The sequence below is a fragment of the Musa acuminata genome, chromosome BXJ1-4 (assembly GCF_036884655.1).
Source record: "Musa acuminata AAA Group cultivar baxijiao chromosome BXJ1-4, Cavendish_Baxijiao_AAA, whole genome shotgun sequence".
Classification (NCBI taxonomy): Eukaryota; Viridiplantae; Streptophyta; class Magnoliopsida; order Zingiberales; family Musaceae; genus Musa; species Musa acuminata.
The window spans coordinates 40,749,360-40,770,800 of NC_088330.1; the positions used below are offsets into that span (position 1 = coordinate 40,749,360).

General features: G+C 39.8%; 2 protein-coding genes and 1 pseudogene across 4 annotated transcripts; all 3 read left to right on the top strand.

The window, feature by feature from the left end:
* The first annotated feature begins 2,401 nt into the window (after nt 1–2,401).
* LOC135669683 (receptor-like protein EIX2) lies at nt 2,402–5,479 on the top strand. 3 transcript variants are annotated; one of them, XM_065178618.1, is made up of 3 exons: nt 2,402–2,721; nt 4,191–4,493; nt 4,626–5,479. In XM_065178618.1, exons 1-3 carry the CDS (start codon nt 2,436–2,438, stop codon nt 5,390–5,392), a joined length of 1,356 nt encoding a protein of 451 aa, XP_065034690.1. In that variant the 5' UTR covers nt 2,402–2,435; the 3' UTR covers nt 5,393–5,479. The 3 variants fall into 3 exon arrangements, with proteins under 3 accessions (XP_065034690.1, XP_065034687.1, XP_065034688.1); XM_065178615.1 differs by having other exon boundaries at nt 4,191–5,479; XM_065178616.1 differs by having other exon boundaries at nt 4,278–5,479.
* A 138-nt stretch (nt 5,480–5,617) lies between these two features.
* LOC135669719 (probable phospholipid hydroperoxide glutathione peroxidase) lies at nt 5,618–9,755 on the top strand (annotated as a pseudogene).
* Nucleotides 9,756–18,057: 8,302 nt separating this feature from the next.
* On the top strand, nt 18,058–21,114 carry LOC135669735 (receptor-like protein EIX1). The gene is made up of 2 exons (XM_065178619.1): nt 18,058–20,134; nt 20,267–21,114. The coding sequence occupies exons 1-2, from the start codon at nt 18,082–18,084 to the stop codon at nt 21,025–21,027; spliced, it is 2,814 nt and encodes a 937-aa protein (XP_065034691.1). The 5' UTR covers nt 18,058–18,081; the 3' UTR covers nt 21,028–21,114.
* Nucleotides 21,115–21,441: the final 327 nt, after the last annotated feature.

Consider the following 21,441-nt stretch of genomic DNA (forward strand, 5'->3'; position numbering starts at 1 on the left):
CTTATAAGTCTTTCTTTGTCTTGTCAACTTTCGGCATGAAATTAATCAGGATATTATAAGTTCCTCACTTATAACTTAACTTTCCGTATCAAGGTAGCTCATATCTAATTCTAATATGATGCATGTGAAACATTGCTCAATGGTAGCTTTGTACCACGATGAATCCTCTGAATCCATCTACCTATAATTATTTCCTACTCGAGCCCTTTTATTATGCCACAATTTTAGGTTGGTTTTGATATCATTTATCGATTTATGCATATCATCCTTTCATAGGAGTCATATTTTCTTTATATCATTTTAATTTTATCGAATATTTCTAAGATATGTTGAATCTTAACAAAAATGTCAAACAATCAAGAGTTCTTAATATCCCATTAGTCTCATATCATAAGTAAATAAAACTAAGATAAATTTATAGGAGTTTAATGAACATATTATTATTAACTTTACTTTAAACACTTTAACCATTCGTTTGAATTTCTCTATATGCATGATCTGACTTATCAACATGAGATTATCATGTTTTTTTACATTTCATGAGTTAAGTTAGTAAGTTCTTCATGATTAAAAAAAACAGAAAATTGAGTTTAACAGAGTTCTAGAGTGTATGGACATGAGAAAAGAGGAATGGTGGCAACAGATTCTGATCACAACCTACGATTCAGAGATGATGCAACCTTGCCGTCGCATTAGTAGATGAGCAACTTGCTTTTGTTTGCAATCGTCAGTCTTCCTTGATCTTTCAATTGAAAAGTATTAGGAAGCAACTTGGCTCTGTTAAAGTGTCCCTTCGTCTTGTTCTGCTTAGTTGCATTATCATGTCAATTTCCAGGAGAGTTTCCCAGCAACTACTGACAGCTGTCTTTTTGGTGGCCACAAATCTCGTCTTTCTCTTATTCGTATTAATTATGGTTGTCTGACAGCTACTAATTTCTCCTATTTAGCAGTTCCCAGGAAATTCTCAGAACCTTCACATTCAAGAAGATGCTCCAGTCATTTAAAACTCTTGTTAGGGTTCTTGAAGAGTTCTTTCTTTAGATGAAAGCTATTCCAACTTTGGGACCATCAAGATCAGGCATCATGGTTGACTGACTTGAGGATAGACATCAATATGAAATGAGGAACAAATACATGATATTGACAGATAACCAAATAGTTGAAGGTTTCTTGGTCTACGCTCTTATCCCATTTAATATTTATTGGAAGTAGAGATCCAACTGATCGATTGAAACATGTCTTTGATAGCTCCCTATGCACTCTTGTCACAACCCACAGATTTCTCATGATTAACCTTAAGATAAGCTGCGTATTTTTATTATCTGTAATCTAGGATAATTGTATTGGTGTGAGATGATCCACTGTGACGGCATGATCATGTACACAATTTTCGTCACAATTGAATTTATGTCACTTAAATATTATATTTATGTCACGCACGTTTGCATATGCCCAATTAACTCAGACTAATCATTATTATTAGTTTCATGAAGGATATATGTGTGTGTAAAGAATAGTGATGTAAATTTGAATTTAACATTGAGAGTCAAATCATCTAGATTCACTATAATATTTATGAATTTTACATATATATGTATATATATATATATATATATATATATATATATATATATTACGTAGATGTGTTTTTATATTTTGAACGAGTTCAAGAAATAATTCATCAACGAGAATATAATATAAATTATTCACAGATATCGTAATTTAGAAATGAATTGTACCAAATAATTAAATCTTAAATGTTGCGTAGGTGGTAAGTATGAAGACTATGTTTTGGGTATAAGAATTAGGAGGGCATGCAAAGAAATTTTGGATAATTTATGCAGAAATGTCTGTGTAACATTGATAGCGTGACAATTGTGAGCTTAATATATGACAGCAATTTTATATATGACAGCAATTTTGATTGTCAATTTGGACCACCATATCTCTCTTTCAGTAGTTAGAAGTGTGATATTATCATTCATTCTGGTCATCATGCTTCTGCAAGTAGGACCGAGTGTTGAACTGGTAGTAGAATGATCACATCATATATATGGACCATCTGCCATTGTGGTAGTGCTTCCTCGACCTGTTCTGTCAAATTTCTTGCCAGTTTCTATGTACTACCGGTGCCAGAAATATGAAAATCTAATTAAATAGCTTAATGAATTAAGCTGCCATTATGCTAGTTTTTCTAGTTTCTAGGACTCATGTTAGACATTACAATGGATTTGCTCAGTAGAACATCATGGACACGTTCTATCGTTGTCAACCTAGAAAATGGATTGTGGACTTACTGGCTTGACCGTGACTTAAGTCTCATCCACACAGAAGAATGGACTAACAGATGAATGGAGGAGAGAGAGCTTGTCACTCCATATTATATACCAGTTGATACCTGCATTGTGATGCACCAGCAACCATAACCCCAATCCATGGCTACAGACAATGTCTACGTTCTCTTCTTCTTATTGGCCTTCGTATGCATTCAACTGATAAAACCCAACGTCTGCGACGGAGCTCTAACCTCAGGCTGCATCCCTGCCGAAAGAAGTGCTCTACTTGAGTTCAAACGAGGCCTGGAAGATCCTACCAACAGGCTGTCCTCTTGGGTGAATGAAGACTGCTGCAAATGGGAGGGTGTGACGTGCAGCAATCATACTGGGCATGTCGTCAAGCTGGACCTCCACAATCCGCCAAACAACATAAGGCCCTTAGGAGGTGAGTTGAGGCATTCTTTACTTGGTCTGAAGCACCTGAAGTACCTGGACCTAAGCATGAACGATTTTGGAGGCATTAATATTCCAAAATTCGTGGGGTCATTCCATCAACTCCGATATCTTAACCTCTCCAGGGCTGGATTGGGTGGACTCCTGCCTCACCAGCTAGGAAATCTCTCCAATCTGCAGTACCTAGACCTATCCGATGACATTTTTGTGGCTCCGATCCATCAACTTAGAATTGGTGATGCACTCTGGATTTCTCACCTTTCTTCTCTAAAGCATCTCAACCTGAATAACGTTAATTTTCAAAATGGAACTCACTGGCTGGAAGCTCTGAACATGCTTCTTCTATTGTGGAGATATACTTATCTGACTGTGAAATTGGAAGTGTTCCCCTCTCTCTTCCACATGTGAACTTTACATCACTGTCTGTTCTTGATTTGTCGAATAATCTCATTGACACTCGGATACCCTCTTGGTTATCCAACATAAGTGGCCTTGAGTACCTTGATATCAGTTGGAAAAGCCTTCAGGATAATATTCCACCAGCCTATGGTAACTTGGATATCTACAGGAGCCCTCATTTAGCTAACAATCATCTTCAAGGAGGAATACCCACTTCCTTCAAAAATCTGTGCAAGTTGCAGAATTTGATATTGTCAGGCGTCAATATCAACAAAGATTTGTTAGAACTCGATGAAATTTTTTCTGGTTGCGTCAAGATGAGCCTAGAGGTTCTAAGCTTAGCCAGAACGAATATTAGTGGGCAGTTGCCTGAATGGTTATTCCAACTCAGGAAGCTTAAATCACTCCAGTTGGAGCAGAATCTGATTTCCGGGCCTATTCCTGTATCAATTGGACAACTAGCATCACTCCAAGAGCTCCTTCTTGCTCAAAATCAATTGAACGATACAATACCAGAAAGTGTCTGGTGGCTATCTCAGCTAGTTTCTTTGGACCTCGAGCACAACAATTTGGAGGGTGTAATATCTGAGGCGCATCTTGGAAACCTCACAGAATTGAAACACTTATATTTGTCGTCCAACTCCTTGGCTCTGAAGGTCGAGAGCAATTGGCTTCCTCCCTTCCGGCTAGAATCCCTTTGGATGAACTCCTGCAAACTGGGTCCTAAGTTCCCTTCATGGCTCCGGTCTCAAATAAATATTTCAGAAATTGATATATCTAATGCTAGTATTTTTGATGCTATGCCAAACTGGTTTTGGAGCTTAATTTCGACAGCAATGTACGTGTTTGTCTCCGGCAATCAGATCAGTGGCCACGTACCCAATTTATTACATTTAAACGACCTTGTGAATTTTGATTTAAGTTCAAACTACTTTGATGGTCCTCTTCCATATTTTTCTCCTAGATCGGCTTTATTAGATCTGTCAAACAATTCATTTTCGGGAATAATTTCACCTACCATCTTCATGAATATGACTTACCTCATATATTTATCATTTTCAGAAAACAATTTAAGTGGTGAAATTCCCTTCTCTATATGCAATCTGTCGTTCTCAGTGGTTCTTGATCTTTCAAAAAATATGTTATCAGGAGAGCTCCCCAATTGCTGGAGTAATTCTATCCAAATTAGAGTTATGGATTTTTCAAGCAACAACATATCTGGAGTTATTCCTGAGTCAATATGTTCCATAGAATCGCTTCAGTCGTTGCACTTGAGCAATAACAGTCTATCTGGAGAACTGCCGTTGTCCTTGAAGGATTGTGGGAATTTATACCTTCTTGATGCTGAAAATAATAATTTGAAAGGTGAAATTCCAACTTGGATAGGTGAAAATATAACTCATTTGAGGTTCCTCAATCTGCGATCAAATATGTTGTTCGGAGATATTCCTCCAAATCTTTCAAGATTGAGTTCTCTCCAATTTCTCGACCTTGCAGATAATGAGCTATCGGGAACTATTCCAAGAAGCTTTGGAAATTTTACTGGCATGAAAGTAATTGAAAATTTTTCAAATTGGACGACAGATCAAATTAGATATCAGGAGCAGATGTTTATAACAACTAAAGGAAACACTCGATCTTATGGTATGTCACTTTTGATCATGAATATCTTGGACCTCTCAGACAATAACTTATCTGGAGGAGTACCCGAAGAACTCACGGGTCTTTTTGGCTTATTCAGCTTAAATTTATCTGGAAATCATTTCACAGGAGAAATCACTGAAAATATCAGTAAATTACAACAGTTGGAGTCCCTTGACTTGTCAAGAAACAACTTTTCTGGCACAATTCCTTCTAGCCTCGCTGCCTTGACATATTTGGCTCACTTGAACCTCTCATATAACAATTTGTCAGGGGAAATTCCACGTGGTAATCAACTTTTAACCTTCAATGATCCATCTATCTATATTGGCAATCCTGGTCTTTGTGGGCTTCCTCTGAACCAAAGTTGCAATGTCAGTGAGACAACACGAGGTCAAAGTAATGCAAACGATAGAGATAAGAATGAGATGATATGGTTCTACACGAGCATGGCACCAGGATTTGTTGTTGGTTTCTGGGCAGTCTGGGGTACCTTAATACTTAACAAGAATTGGAACCTTTACTATTTTCGTTTTATAGACAACATGCTTGACAAAGTATATGTGTTTACCGTACTGAAAGTTTCTAGGATCAGAAAACGTTGTTGTTCCCAGCAAGGATGATAAATTTGAACATCAATATCTGCTGTATGAGAGTTCATCTCATTAATATCATATCATCAGCTTGAATAAATTTTCTTCTTCTGAATACTTTTGGACTTGTATACAAGTAAGTCATGCACTCTCAATTTTGATCATTTCTGTTAAGATCTCCATACGAAATGTTCTAATTCTGGGGATTGCCAGAAAGCTTGCACCTTCTAATTAGTTTTTCCAAAATAGACACCCCTTTTTTTAGTTGTTCAGTTTGGCAGAAATGAAAGGAGGTTAAAACTTTTACGAAGATATAGATAGAATTTATGATTTTCTTTTCTTTCCTTTTTCTTTTGATGTCCAAATCAGAAGTTAAAAAGATCCTCTTTTTTTTTTTTCTCAGTTATATAGTATCTGCTTTCATCCTCTATTTTCCCAAGTTTATGGTATCTACTTTCATCAAATGCATTTGCATGTCTTCTTCTTCCCAACCATTACGTGCCGAAACTGACACAATTGCAATCACAAGCTCTGCTGTAAAAGATTTGGCCATCTTATTCGATTAATTTGACTCTTAATGAACTTATGCATACGTGTTTTATATCATGCATTACTCTTGTTTATGATCTACTCATGTAATGCTCCTCTCGTTTGAGATTCTTGTCTTCATCAATCAAATACAAATTGGATGCATCATAAGCTCAAGTCCACCAGATGTGCAGCTGCATGATCTTCTTGCATCTCATGCTCAGATCTTTTCAGTTGATGAGTCTCCCATTAATGGGGGACATGCTGCTGCAGCTGATGGAATTGGGCCGAAGAGGCTTTCACATGCATGTCAATGTGACAAGGATGATATGTGCACGCAAGAATGATCCATTTATGGCCACCTTCAAAATTCATGTGAGATGTCATATGCTTTGTTGTTGTTGTTGCTATTGTTGAAAAGGTATGGCATAAGAAGACTATTAATATGGTTTTGAGTGTCAACAGTTAGTCTTTTCTTTCATTTTGGTGTTGTTTTGTGAACGATCAGCGCCAATCAAAGGCCAAGTTCAAATGGGGCCCCTCTTTTTGCTGTTTGCATTACCCAATAAATAAAAACCCCAAGAGAAAAGCGTCAATCATACGCAGCACTCGATTACCAAAGCCGTGTGTCCTCTGCATATTCTGTCCCTTTTCTGCTGCTGCTGCTCGTTTTCTCTTCCGCGTCGCTTCTTCGCCTTTTCTAGATCTCCGGATTCGCGCCTGATATGTCTTCCTCCAAGCCCGCCGGATCCATCCATGACTTCACCGTCAAGGTTGGTGGCCCTCGGGGTTTATGTTTTCTATCGTCATCGTGTGCTCCGTTTCCTTGTCTTTTTAGTGTGCTGATGGTGGCTCCTTTCGAAGATCGATTTTTTAGACTGAGTCGGCTGTTCGATTTGAAGGATTGCTCGAAAGATGGGATTTTGACAAGGGATTGGTTGTTTTTATCGTTGGTTTTGTTTTAATTTGTCTTCCGGAGTCGGCAAGGAGGTTTATTTTTGAAGATCCACTGCCCTGTAGTTGTGGATTTCTTGTGATTAGGTCTTTCTTTGTGATTGTTCTTGGTTCTAGGGATGGATCGAGTTTACCGTGGTTGTCGATTCTTGGAACATCTTTAATCTTTTGTGATGATATGCAACTTGATGTAGTTTTTGATGGTCATTGGTTTCTTGTTCGGAACGAATTCTTGAAGGAGTGTGGGGGAAGAAAAGGTTTTCTCTGCGAGTGTGGGTGGTGATGATTGATGATGATGATCATCTGTTGTATGGCTTCCGATGCAGGATGCCAGGGGAAATGATGTGGATCTTAGCATTTACAAAGGGAAGGTCTTGCTGATTGTCAATGTTGCATCTCAATGGTACTGCAGCTCTATTAAGTTTGTTTCTGTTCTTCGAGTTACAGAGTAACATATGTTAGAAGGTTTTGATTGTCTGAGATTGTTACAATTTCTCAACATTGTTCGCTTTCTTAAAATTTAAAATATATTGATAATGTATCCGTCCTTGATCGTATCTAAATCTCTTACCTGTGTTAGTGGGCTGACTAACTCAAACTACAAGGAACTGACTCAGCTATATGAGAAGTACAAGGACAAAGGTATGCAATTCTGACCTTAATTGGCTTATTTTGGTTTTTGTAATCAGGACAACTGCCTGTTCTTACCAATTAATACCTTATAATCAGATCTTGTTAAAGAAATATTTCTCAACAAACTTTCCAAGAGTACTTAATACTATTCAATAGATGAAAATTGGAGGAATTTATAATCCCGATCCATGTTGTGTCATCATTTTGAATCCATTCCTATTGAATTGGCACTTTCTCCATCACAATAACTGGGCAGAGACTTCAACAATAGCTAGCCTTAGAACTTTTTTTTTTGGCATCTGCTGATACATGAACCAAACAGAAAAAGAATATGCTTTTTTATGTTGATTCCCTAGTTATAAGATAAGCTGAGACCTATTTGGCCAATTTTTTCCACAAACTTCTTTATTACTAGAGGCTTCAGGAGTCTTGTATCTTGTATTTCATTTTTTTTAAGAGCTGGATTTGTCTCAATTATTATGCAACTTGGACTGTGGTGTCAATTGAAAGACCATGACAAACTAATTAATAGTGCACAAATTATGGCTCAGTGGCTGTAGCTTTTCTTTTATGAGAAGGGATAAAATGGAGCAGCAGTGAGAGCAAGAAAGAAGGATTTAATTGACATTTTTTAGTGAACAAGTTAATCCTTGGTTGGTGGTGAAAAGACAAGTTTCATGGTGAAGTAACAATTTTTGCAAGGATGTGTTTATCTATCTTTGGCTATCATATTTTAGTTTATGTAATTGTTGCAGAACATCTATTTGCACCATTATTCACATTGCTTGAAGGGATTGCTATTATCACGCAGCATCTTAGCATTAAGAGAACATTTTAAGGGTGGCATTGGACGCCAAATGGAAATCAAATTGATCTTTGTTTATTAATAAAATCATGTGCGTTTGTTGTTCTTTAGAAACTTTAATACTCCTGATTTCATTTGAGACTTTGTAAACCTGGGATTAGCACAAGTCTCTTCAATACGCCAACAGGTTTTTGCGTTACTAGGTTATGTGTAACATTAAGGAACAGATATCTTGTTTCTTTGGTTGATCTGCATGTTCTTACACTTGTTAAATTCTCTTTCCTGATCCTTTTTTCATCGACTATTTTCTAAATCTTGGATCATAAAACTCAAATAGAGTGAAGATAATTAAAGTGAACTTTATCTTCTAAAACAGGCTTTTGCTTATTATTAAGATGATTCAGATAAATTCTGCAATTCAAAATTGCAGCTTTCGACACCCATAATTGTCCACGAGAAGCATATGAAATAGAATTGAGGTGCATAAATCTGCCTGTTCTCACTATCCATCATGAAGTAATTTTATCTGGAAAGGAGAGCCAAATTTATGCAGTCATGAAATTTTTTGTTCTCATATTTCTTCTACGATGATTGTTTAAATGGCACAGATTTTGAGATTCTGGCTTTTCCATGCAACCAATTTGCTGGGCAAGAACCAATGAGGAGATTGTTGAGTTTGCTTGCACTCGATTCAAAGCTGAATATCCGATATTTGACAAGGTAAATTATTGCTTTTTTTATTTTCTCAATTTCTGGGTTTATCCCTTCGATAATCTTCTGTAGGCAAATCTCACAGCTAAACCATTCTTGACCTGTGTTTACCCCAATATAAATTGATTTTTTTTGTTTTTATCATATCATTATGTTTGAGAGAAACCTACTCAGTCGCTTGACTTTCTAGTTGCAATTAATTTTCTTCTATAGGTCGATGTGAATGATCAAAATGCTGCACCCATATACAAGTTCTTGAAGTCGAGCAAAGGTGGCATTTTGGGGGATGGCATCAAGTGGAACTTCACTAAGTTCATGATGGACAAGGATGGTCGTGTTGTCGGTCGCTATGCCCCAACCACATCCCCTTTGAGTATCTGAGGTAAACCCAAAGCTCCCTCGCCTCATCCCTCTTACCTTTTGTCAAATCGTATTCGATATACTCGATGGTGCCAACAATATACCATCATCTAACGATTGACCTTAAATAACTTTGCAGAAGGATATCAAGAAGCTTTTGAGGCCTTCATAAATTACATATGCTTGCAGCCTCTGATCTTGCTTGCAGACTGTTGTAGTACATATGACTATGGCTAAAGTGTCAATTGCTTCAAAGATAATATGTTAATCACAGAAAGCTTAGTCTAATTATATATCCGACCACGGGAGATTTCAAATATGTAATTAAGGATTCTGGAGACAAGAGAATGAAAATTATAATTTATATATTCATTAAATATGTTGAAAATTAATTATTTTGTCCATCTTGACTAAATAGAAGATGTTGGTAAAAATAATGCATGGGTTCTAAGTTATTAAGTTGTTATCATAAGCAAAATTTGTATAAATTTGAGAGTTTCTTACACAATTAAAAATAGAAATTTAAACTTTAGAATTTCAATCTCTGTTATTGTTTTTGACATATATATTACTCTTACTTTATCAATACACCATTCATATTTAGATCAGGATGGATGTCCTTCAATTATAATTGTAATTGTATCTATCTAATCCTTACATTAAATAGACCTAATTAACTTCTTATTTTCGGCTACTGTTCGAGGTGGATGCAATAAAGGCCTTCACAAGCTTTGAAATGCAATAAAGGCCTTCACAACTATATTTACATGGTACCATTATCAACATTAATAAATAAATTTTATAGGATCGACGCTTTGTTGCACAAGAGCATATCATTTGCGTTAATTCATAAAAATAATTTAGAATTACGAGAGAGACATTTGATTTGACCTTAAAATTAAGATCTTATACGAAAGTTTTTTTTCTAGAAATCCAGATTTGGCCAATTCTTTTTCAAATTAAAACTTTATATGTAAAAAGGTATATGAAAAAGAAATCAAATTTAGAGGAATGTTAACAATATATATATATATATATATATATATATATATATATATATATATATATATATATATATATATATATATATATATATATATATATATATATATATATATATATATATATATATATATATATATAGCGCAGGTGTATAATATTTTTTTATAGCATGGCTTAAGATATTGTGACAAGTATTTGGTAGCTTAAGCTGACAGCATCCGAAATGTATCCATCCACACCGGTGGATTCCCATGCCTCACTCTGTAAAATAGCACTACATTTATTGACAGTCTATACCCCAAAGCTATAGCTGCCATGGGCAAGCCTGTGCATTTGTTGACGACATACATCTTGTAGGGATCAACATCAACCATTGCATTCCGATCTCGGGCCAATGCATATTGACAAACCAAACACCAGCATTCATCATTCGATAGTCCCTCCAAACGGTCAGGGGGTGAGGTTGCCATGAAGTTAGTTAGCATCTTCTTCGATTCTGGTGGTCACTATTATTTTACTTCCTTGAGCACCGGAGTAGAAGAAGTTTTTTATCCTCTCCCAGTCCTGTGGGCTCATATGCCAAACATCATCCAGAACAAGCAGGTATCTCCTCCCACTCAGCTTCTTTCCAAGTTCTTTCTGAAGATTGTCAAGGCTGACAAAGTCACACCGAAAACCATCGATGGATTCAATGATGGTCTTCGTAATGCTCCTTGTATCAAAATCCTGAGACACATAAGCCCATAGTCTAAGCTCAAAATGGTTCTTCACAGACTCATCATTGCAGACTAGTTGAGAAAGAGAGAGTCGTCTTCCCGATACCAGGCATCCCAAAGAAAGGAATCACTGTGATGCTACGGTCAGTCACCTCAGCCAATGGCAGCAACATATTTTTTATCTTTCGCTCATCACTCTCACGATCGAGAACCAGGGAAGGAGTTAGTGAGGTGGTCTGATAACTCTGCTGCCTCAGTGTCACGACCTTAGCTGGTTTTGCCTAAGGCGTGCGGCACCCTCGCGCGTCCGTCCGCAAAGGTCAGCCTCCCCGAAGCCTCCCATTGTCCCTTAGGACCAACAAAAGAGAGAACGGGTTAAAGAGAACGCCTCAATCGGGATCCACAAGCAAACATGTCCGGAAAACACATCATAGACAATGCAAATTACAAACAGACTTTACAAGCTCTGAACAGTGGCACAACAAAGAGTAAAATGGTCCATTACAGACCGAAAAGCTCTCGCACGTGTCCACATGACACAACCTTTATTTACAAGCCTAAAGAGGCCACCAACCCAACTAACATGGGACTATTTAGCCTTCGGTCGCCCCTCTACCTGCTGTACAAGGCATGAACATGTCAAAAGACAACGGACAGACATAAGCATTACATCCAACATCTTGTTTAGAAGTTTGTCCGTTACATTCTCCCCCACTTATCCCTTCGACGTCCTCGTCGAAGCCTTTGTGAATACTGCAACTCTTCGCCTTTGCTGAGTCTTCAATCTTCCGCTCCAGATGCAATGCGCCTCCTGGCTCCCAGCTGCTCTTCGCTGCTGTTTCTGAGTAGTCAAACCTTTGATCCGCCATGCTGCTTCAACTCGCCAATGACTCTGACTCTGGTGTGGGGTTGGCTGAGTTGTATTGATCCTCGCTGATTCCTGCGGATCCACCAAATGAAGGAAAAGACCATCCTTAGTGCGCCAGTCTCAAAATTTCCACATGCTGCTTGAACTGGGTGGATGCTTGTTGGAGCTTTAATAAGCATCCCCTCGCAAGCTTCTGAAGTTTTGGGTCCTTCTTCCACAAAATCTGCTCATTGACTCTTCTTTCAGTTAGTTGTCACATCCAAGTAGGTTCGCATCACTTCCGCTTTCGATTGGCATTTCGTTGGGAAATGAGGCGGACAATCTACTCTCAGTAGCACTGATCACCGTTGGTGAGGATTTGACAACTATTGTCTTCCATTATCTTCGAAGGGTCTTTGAACTTGTGCAGCGCTCCTCTGCTGGATAGATAAGAGAATTGGGGTACTCGGTTTCGCCCATTCTCTTAAGAGTTGAGAAGGCAAAAGTTACTTGACTTCGCCCGCCTCCTCGAGGTTGTACTTCATGCATCGAGCTGGTTACTGGCCTTCGCCTGCTCTTTGCTCACACTTCTGAAGCACTTGAAGTGTTTGCACTCCTTGCGTTGAGTTAGTTACTGTGATTCACCTTCTCAATGCCATTGAACTTCTGGAATGCAGGAAGTTTTCACCCCAACTTGGAGTAATTCTCTGATAGATGAGGTCGCCTCTGGGATTGTACCGTCTTCTCCATCAACCCTGCCGCCTACTCCACTGAGTAGCAAAGGTACAGCACCGCGTACTGCCTGCTTCGTTCCTTGGTCGTGCACTCTTGCATGACCCGAAGTCCTTCACTTACGGCTATCTTGATGAGAAACTTGTTGACACCGGTCTTACGAAGTTTCTTGGCCTCTGCCCTTCAGCCTTGTCTCGGTACTTGGAGATTGCCTCTGCATGCTCCACCTCCTCGGCCCCTTTCACGACCAAGCGCTCTCCCTCCGTGAGAGCAAGGGATCAATGACTTGCACGGAAGTCCCACCTCTGCGGTACCATGGCGCTGCCATGCCCATGGCCCTACTATCCGTCGCCTCGCCTCTGTATCCCTTTGCTTCACAATCAGTAGAGATGTCTCCGTGGCACTCCTCTGAGTCCACCTCCATTCTAACTGATGCTTGATTTTGGGTAGCTAAGTCCCTCTGGACTCGTCGTCGCTTCCTCGCCCCTTTCGACCCCCTGCTTCAACACCACTGTGTTCTCCAAGCAGTCCGTTTGGTCGATGGAAAGACAGACTGCAACTCTCATGCATGGCCTCTGCCATCACATTGTAGAGTTTGCACCGATTCTGTTCTCCTTAGCTTCCTTGGTAGCAACGTTCGCTTACTCGACCTTGTCCTCTGACTTGTCGGGCTCCCTTAAGCGAATATGAGCTCTGGAGCAGTCCAACTCTCCAGCTGCTTCGATCATACCTCTGTATGATCAAGTCCCTCCCATGGAACTCACTGGTACTTGCATTCGAACTTTTCCCTTGGTGGAACCCAGCCCCCATATGCTGATGACCAAGGTTTTCATCCGATGCAAAATTCGGTGCACGCCCGGAAGACCCGCCTCTGCGGTACCATGGCATTCACTCCTTGAATCCATAGCCCTTCCTGCTGTCGTGTTGTTCACCAAAGCGGAGCTCCCAGTAGCTCCCGATCATACCTCCATATGATCTCATCCCTCACGGGACAGATTGTGTGTATCGTATTGCCACGAACTGTTCCACCACGATCCGCTGCACCATGTCGCCTCCTAGTGACATCTCCATTGCATTCTGATTCTTGTGGAATAAACTCGAATTGTGAAGCCTCCATGTGTGGCTTCTGCCAATACATCGCAGGGTCTCCTCCACCTTCGATTTTGTTCGCTCCTCTGGCAATCGACCTTCATCCACCCACTCCTGGGTCACACCTAGATGAAGCACCGCTCTAGGACAGTCCGTCGCCTAGTAGCCCTCGAAGTCCACCGACTTCACTGTAATCTGTGCACCATTGTCTGGATCCTGAGCCTCTGCCCCTACCAACACAATCTCCGCTGCGCACTGCTTCCTTCATAGCAACTCAAATGGCAACACTGTGGCATATTCTTCAAGAGTACCCGCCTCTGCGTCCTCTTGCCCCGTGCTAAGGCCCTTCTGAACCCAACTTCGCCTCCGCAAATTGAGTCGCCTTAGTTCCTCCATCCAATGCTTCTCCGAGTTAAGGTGCATGTCCCGCGAAGCTCCCTTCGTCTTTGGCACCATGCAAGATGAGTCCGCTCCGTCATAAAGAAGGACCCATGGAATAACATGATCCTACTCTTGCCTCTGCAAGAGTTCATGTCCTTAACCTCTGTCTAAGGAAAGCACTGTGCCTCTGCTCCATGTTCCAACTTCTATGCTGGCTCCCTTCATGCGGCTTGGGTACTTCGCCAAGTTACACCCAAGTTGCTCCGCTCCTCGTTTTTTGCATTGAATCGATGGTGGCCCTCGCGCCCACCATTCCACGGGTCAACCCTCCCTTGAGTTCGATCTCCACATCGACTCCAAGTGTGCCTTCATTTAAGTTGCTTCAAGTTGCTCCCCCACTTGATCTCGCAATGCATCCTCCAATGCATTCTCTCAAGCGAGATCATGCGACGACTCCTCGCCGCTTGCTCAGTCCATCGAGCTTCGTGGAGTTGTTGTTTGTTGAGGTACTCCTCCTCAACATGTGAGGTCCGTCTCACATGATTCTCACTCTGGAGAGCTGGGACTTATCCCTCCTGGATAACTACCCCGTTGGAGCAACATCTCTCTTCGTTTCAGAGACCACCATCCCCTTGGACTACTCCGATCTGCTGAACAAACTGTGCATTGTTCTGCCTCCTGCAAACGCACTTGCTAGATTATGACTCCACGTCCATACAGCCCCCACTGCACCCCTCAAGGCCTAGCAACATGCTGAACTCATTGCACACTTCATCCTCCTACGGACGTATCCTTCACATGCCGAAGAGAAAGTTTCAATGCTCCATGGCGCCGAGTCTCGGTCGCCTTGGGATGGCCACGAACATTCCATCGTCCGCATACAAGCCCATGCATGAGTACCAAATTCTTCGAGTTAGCAATTCCCATCACCTCTGTGAGCTTTGCATAACTCTTTTGGTCGTTGAGCAACTCATTCCACCTTGAATGGTCTTATTCTTGCCAAGCGCCTCGCTTGCCTAGAGCACCATCAAGTATAGTTGTCAACGTTGAGCCGTAGCTCAAACTCAGCCATCCCAACCTTTGTGCGCTCCAAATTCTTCCAAGCTTGCCTGTTCTCGTGGTGCCTCTTGCGCGAAGGGTTGGCCATTCCTCTGAATGCCAATCTCAGATGCTCGCTCCTCTGAGCGACTCTTTTCCCTACATCTCCATGCCCGTTTTCCCTCAAACGGTCGCGCGTGTGCTGACTGCCCTTAACGCAGCCCCACTAGGTCCCCCACGTTTGCATGTCAAGTGTTTCTATGAGTGCTTGTCCCGCTCTGATACCATAATGTCACGACCTTAGCTGGTTTTGCCTAAGGCGTGCGGCACCCTCGCGCGTCCGTCCGCAAAGGTCAGCCTCCCCGAAGCCTCCCATTGTCCCTTAGGACCAACAAAAGAGAGAACGGGTTAAAGAGAACGCCTCAATCGGGATCCACAAGCAAACATGTCCGAAAAACACATCATAGACAATGCAAATTACAAACAGACTTTACAAGCTCTGAACAGTGGCACAACAAAGGGTAAAATGGTCCATTACAGATCGAAAAGCTCTCGCATGTGTCCACATGACACAACCTTTATTTACAAGCCTAAAGAGGCCACCAACCCAACTAACATGGGACTATTTAGCCTTCGGCCGCCCCTCTACCTGCTGTACAAGGCATGAACATGCCAAAAGACAACGGACAGACATAAGCATTACATCCAACATCTTGTTTAGAAGTTTATCCGTTACATTCTCCCCCAAATTTTTTGAACCCAATCAAATTATTGATCAAAATATTTAAATTAAAATTATAGTTATACACTTATCAAATATTTATAAGTCTATTTTAGTCTTACGCACTTTTTACGTGGGACTAGTCAGAATATTACCAGCTCCCTACTTAAGGCTTAGATGATCGTGATTTTTGTAAAGTTAGCAAATTCTTGAAGATAAAAGAAATGGAAAATTAAGTTTAATAGAGTTTTTAGAATGCATTGACATGAGATAAGAGGAATGCAACATGGCTGTTGCCATAGTAGATGAGCAACTTGCTTTTGTTTGCAATCGTCAGTCTTCCTTGGTCTTTCTATTGAAAAGTATAAGGAAGCAACTTGGCTCTGTTAGCTGGAATTTAAAGTCTTCCTGGATCCTCTTGTTCTGCTCAGTTGCATTATCATATCAATTTCCAGGAGAGTTTCTCAGCAACTGCTGATCGCTGTCTTTTTGGTGCCCACAAATCTTGTCTTTCTCTTATTCGTATCAATAATGGTTGTCTGATAGATACAAATTTCTCCTATTTAGCAGTATTCTCAGAACCTTCACATTCAAGAAGAAACTGGAGTCTTCAGATGAAAGCTATTCCAACTTTGGGACTCTATCAAGATCAGGCATCATGGTTGACTGACTTGAGGGTAGACAACAATACGAAGTGAAGAACAAGTAGATGATATTGACAGATTACCTAATAGTGAAGATTTCTTGGTCTACTATTTGAGTGTCAGTTGAATAGTTTCAGACTAATGGAGGATGATCCAAACAGGGCATGATAAGATGTTGTGTATTGCAAGCTGTCGACCATAGATTTCTCATGATTAATCTTAAGATAAGCTGTGATCATGTATACAATTTTCCTCACAATTGATGGAATCATGGTTGTGGTAATAATTATTTTCAGGTGTATGAAAAAAGAATAAATTGTGATCGCTAGATGTATTCTTTTTCAAACAAATTGAATTAAAATAAGACTTGAAGATGGGCGAAGTTTCAACACCAAGAACGCTTCCCGTCTGTCTGTCATCACCTGCAGGTTGGTGCAGCCTTACAAGTCCGTCACTTAAATATTGTATTTAATACAACAAACTTATTCCACCAAAATTTTAAATATCACGTATGTATCAAATATTTAAATCCTCCTTTTATGTTATGTATGTTTGCATATGCTCAATTAACTTAGACTAATCACTATTATTAGTTAGGATACATGTGTGTGTGCAAAGAGTAGTGTCATAAATGTTGATCATGGGGGCACATAACTTTATAAAATTTTCACATTGGTATTGTCATTGTGAAAAGATCATTTTGCAGGCCTCTCTTTGACTATATATATATATATATATATAGTTGATCATGGGGGCACATAAATGTGTTTTTATATTTTGAACGAGTTCAAGAAACAATTCATCAACGAGAATATAATATAAATTATTCACAGATATCATAATTTAGAAATGAATTGTACTAAATAATTAAATCTTAAATGTTGCGTAGGTGGTAAGTATGAAGACTATGTTTTGGGTATAAGAATTAGGAGGGCATGCAAAGAAATTTTGGATAATTTATGCAGAAATTTCTGTGTAACATTGATAGCGTGACAATTGTGAGCTTAATATATGACAGCAATTTTATATATGACAGCAATTTTGATTGTCAATTTGGACCACCATATCTCTCTTTCAGTAGCTACAAGTGTGATATTATCATTCATTCTGGTCATCATGCTTCTGCAAGTAGGACCGAGTGTTGAACTGGTAGTAGAATGATCACATCATATATATGGACCATCTGCCATTGTGGTAGTGCTTCCTCGACCTGTTCTGTCAAATTTCTTGCCAGTTTCTATGCACTACCGGTGCCAGAAATATGAAAATCTAATTAAATAGCTTAATGAATTAAGCTGCCATTATGGTTGTTTTTCTACTTTCTAGGACTCATTTTAGACATTACAAGTATATGACAATGGATTTGCTCTCATGGACACCTTCTATCATTGTCAACCTAGAAAATGGATTGTTTACTTACTGGCTTGACCTTGACTTAATGCTCATCCACACAGAAGAATGGACTAACAGATGAATGGAGGAGAGAGATCTTCTCACTCCATATTATATACAAGTAGATACCTGCATTGTGATGCACCAGCAACCATAACCCCATTCCATGGCTACAGACAATGTCTACGTTCTCTTCTACTTATTGGCCTTCCTATGCATTCAACCCAACGTCTGCGACGGAGCTCTAACCTCAGGCTGCATCCCTGCCGAAAGAAGTGCTCTACTTGAGTTCAAACGAGGCCTGGAAGATCCTACCAACAGGCTGTCCTCTTGGGTGAATGAAGACTGCTGCAAATGGGAGGGTGTGACGTGCAGCAATCATACTGGGCATGTCGTCAAGCTGGACCTCCACAATCCGCCAAACAACATAAGGCCCTTAGGAGGTGAGTTGAGGCATTCTTTACTTGGTCTGAAGCACCTGAAGTACCTGGACCTAAGCATGAACGATTTTGGAGGCATTAATATTCCAAAATTCGTGGGGTCATTCCATCAACTCCGATATCTTAACCTCTCCAGGGCTGGATTGGGTGGACTCCTGCCTCACCAGCTAGGAAATCTCTCCAATCTGCAGTACCTAGACCTATCCGATGACATTTTTGTGGCTCCGACCCATCAATTTAACATTAGTGATGCACTCTGGATTTCTCACCTTTCTTCTCTAAAGCATCTCAACCTGAATAACGTTAATTTTCAAAATGGAACTCACTGGCTGGAAGCTCTGAACATGCTTCCTTCTATTGTGGAGATATACTTATCTGACTGTGAAATTGGAAGTGTTCCCCTCTCTCTTCCACATGTGAACTTTACATCACTGTCTGTTCTTGATTTGTCGAATAATCTCATTGACACTCGGATACCCTCTTGGTTATCCAACATAAGTGGCCTTGAGTACCTTGATATCAGTTGGAAAAGCCTTCAGGATAATATTCCACCATTCTATGGTAGATTGGCTACCTACAAGAGCCCTCATTTAGCTAACAATCATGTTCAAGGAGGAATACCCACTTCCTTCAAAAATCTGTGCAAGTTGCAGAATTTGATATTGTCAGGCATCAATATCAGCAAAGATTTGTTAGAACTCGATGAAATTTTTTCTGGTTGCATCAAGATGAGCCTAGAGGTTCTAAGCTTAGCCAGAACGAATATTAGTGGGCAGTTGCCTGAATGGTTATTCCAACTCAGGAAGCTTAAATCACTCCAGTTGGAGCAGAATCTGATTTCTGGGCCTATTCCTGTATCAATTGGACAACTAGCATCACTCCAAGAGCTCATTCTTGGTAAAAATCAATTGAACAAAACAATACCAGAAAGTGTCTGGTGGCTATCTCAGCTAGTTTCTTTGGACCTCGAGAACAACAATTTGGAGGGTGTAATATCTGAGGCGCATCTTGGAAACCTCACAGAATTGAAACACTTATATTTGTCGTCCAACTCCTTGGCTCTGAAGGTCGAGAGCAATTGGCTTCCTCCCTTCCGGCTAGAATCCCTTTGGATGAACTCCTGCAAACTGGGTCCTAAGTTCCCTTCATGGCTCCGGTCTCAAATAAATATTTCAGAAATTGATATATCTAATGCTAGTATTTTTGATGCTATGCCAAACTGGTTTTGGAGCTTAATTTCGACAGCAGTGTTCGTGTTTGTCTCCGGCAATCAGATCAGTGGCCACGTACCCAATTTATTACAGTTCAACGACCTTGTGGATTTGGATTTAAGTTCAAACTACTTTGATGGTCCTCTTCCATATTTTTCTCCTAGATCGGCTTTATTAGATCTGTCAAACAATTCATTTTCGGGAATAATTTCACCTACCATCTTCATGAATATGCCTAACCTCATATATTTATCATTTTCAGAAAACAATTTAAGTGGTGAAATTCCCTTCTCTATATGCCAACTGTCGGTGGTCTCAGTGGTTCTTGATCTTTCAAAAAATATGTTGTCAGGAGAGCTCCCCAATTGCTGGAGTAATTCTAACCAAATTAGAGTTATGGATTTTTCAAGCAACAACATATCTGGAGTTATTCCTGAGTCAATATGTTCCATAGTATCACTTCAGTCGTTGCACTTGAGCAATAACAGTCTATCTGGAGAACTGCCGTTGTCCTTGAAGGATTGTGGGAATTTATACCTTCTTGATGCTGAAAATAATAATTTGAAAGGTGAAATTCCAACTTGGATAGGTGAAAATTTAACTCTTTTGAGGTTCCTCAATCTGCGATCAAATATGTTGGTCGGAGATATTCCTCCAAATCTTTCAAGATTGAGTTCTCTCCAATTTCTCGACCTTGCAGATAATGAGCTATCGGGAACTATTCCAAGAAGCTTTGGAAATTTTACTGGCATGAAAGTAATTGAAAATTTTTCAAATTGGACGACAGATCAAATTAGATATCAGGAGCAGATGTTTATAACAACTAAAGGAAACACTCGAGCTTATGGTATGTCACTTTTGATCATGAATATCTTGGACCTCTCAGACAATAACTTATTTGGAGGAGTACCCGAAGAACTCACGGGTCTTTTTGGCTTATTCAGCTTAAATTTATCTGGAAATCATTTCACAGGAGAAATCACTGAAAATATCAGTAAATTACAACAGTTGGAGTCCCTTGACTTGTCAAGAAACAACTTTTCTGGCACAATTCCTTCTAGCCTCGCTGCCCTGACATATTTGGCTCACTTGAACCTCTCATACAACAACTTGTCAGGGGAAATTCCACGTGGTAATCAACTTTCAACCTTCAATGATCCATCTATCTATATTGGCAATCCTGGTCTTTGTGGGCTTCCTCTGAACCAAAGTTGCAGTGAGACAACACGAGGTCAAAGTAATGCAAACGATAGAGATAAGAATGAGATGATATGGTTCTACACGAGCATGGCACCAGGATTTGTTGTTGGTTTCTGGGCAGTCTGGGGTACCTTAATACTTAACAAGAATTGGAACCTTTACTATTTTCGTTTTATAGACAACATGCTTGACAAAGTATATGTGTTTACCGTACTGAAAGTTTCTAGGATCAGAAAACGTTGTTGTTCCCAGCAAGGATGATAAATTTGAACATCAATATCTGCTGTATGAGAGTTCATCTCATTAATATCATATCATCAGCTTGAATAAATTTTCTTCTTCTGAATACTTTTGGACTTGTATACAAGTAAGTCGTATGGTATTCTAATTCTGGGGATTGCCAGAAAGCTTGCACCTTCTAATTAGTTTTTCCAAAATAGACACCCCTTTTTTTAGTTGTTCAGTTTGACAGAAATGAAAGGAGGTTAAAACTTTTAGGAAGATATAGATAGAATTTATGGTTTTATTTTCTTTCCTTTTCTTTTGATGTCCAAATCAGAAGTTAAAAAGATCCTCTCTTTTTTTTTCTCAGTTTATAGTATCTACTTTCATCCTCTATTTTCCCAAGTTTATGGTATCTACTTTCATCAAATGCATTTGCATGTCTTCTTCTTC

Coding starts and splice junctions, on each gene's coding strand:
- LOC135669735 (XM_065178619.1), top strand. CDS start 18,082: ATGGCTACAGACAATGTCTACGTTCTCTTCTACTTATTGGCCTTCCTA. Junction 20,135..20,266: donor TGAAAATAATAATTTGAAAG/GTGAAATTCCAA, acceptor TCGACCTTGCAG/ATAATGAGCTATCGGGAACT.
- LOC135669683 (XM_065178615.1), top strand. CDS start 2,436: ATGGCTACAGACAATGTCTACGTTCTCTTCTTCTTATTGGCCTTCGTA. Junction 2,722..4,190: donor CAACATAAGGCCCTTAGGAG/GTGAGTTGAGGC, acceptor TATCATTTTCAG/AAAACAATTTAAGTGGTGAA.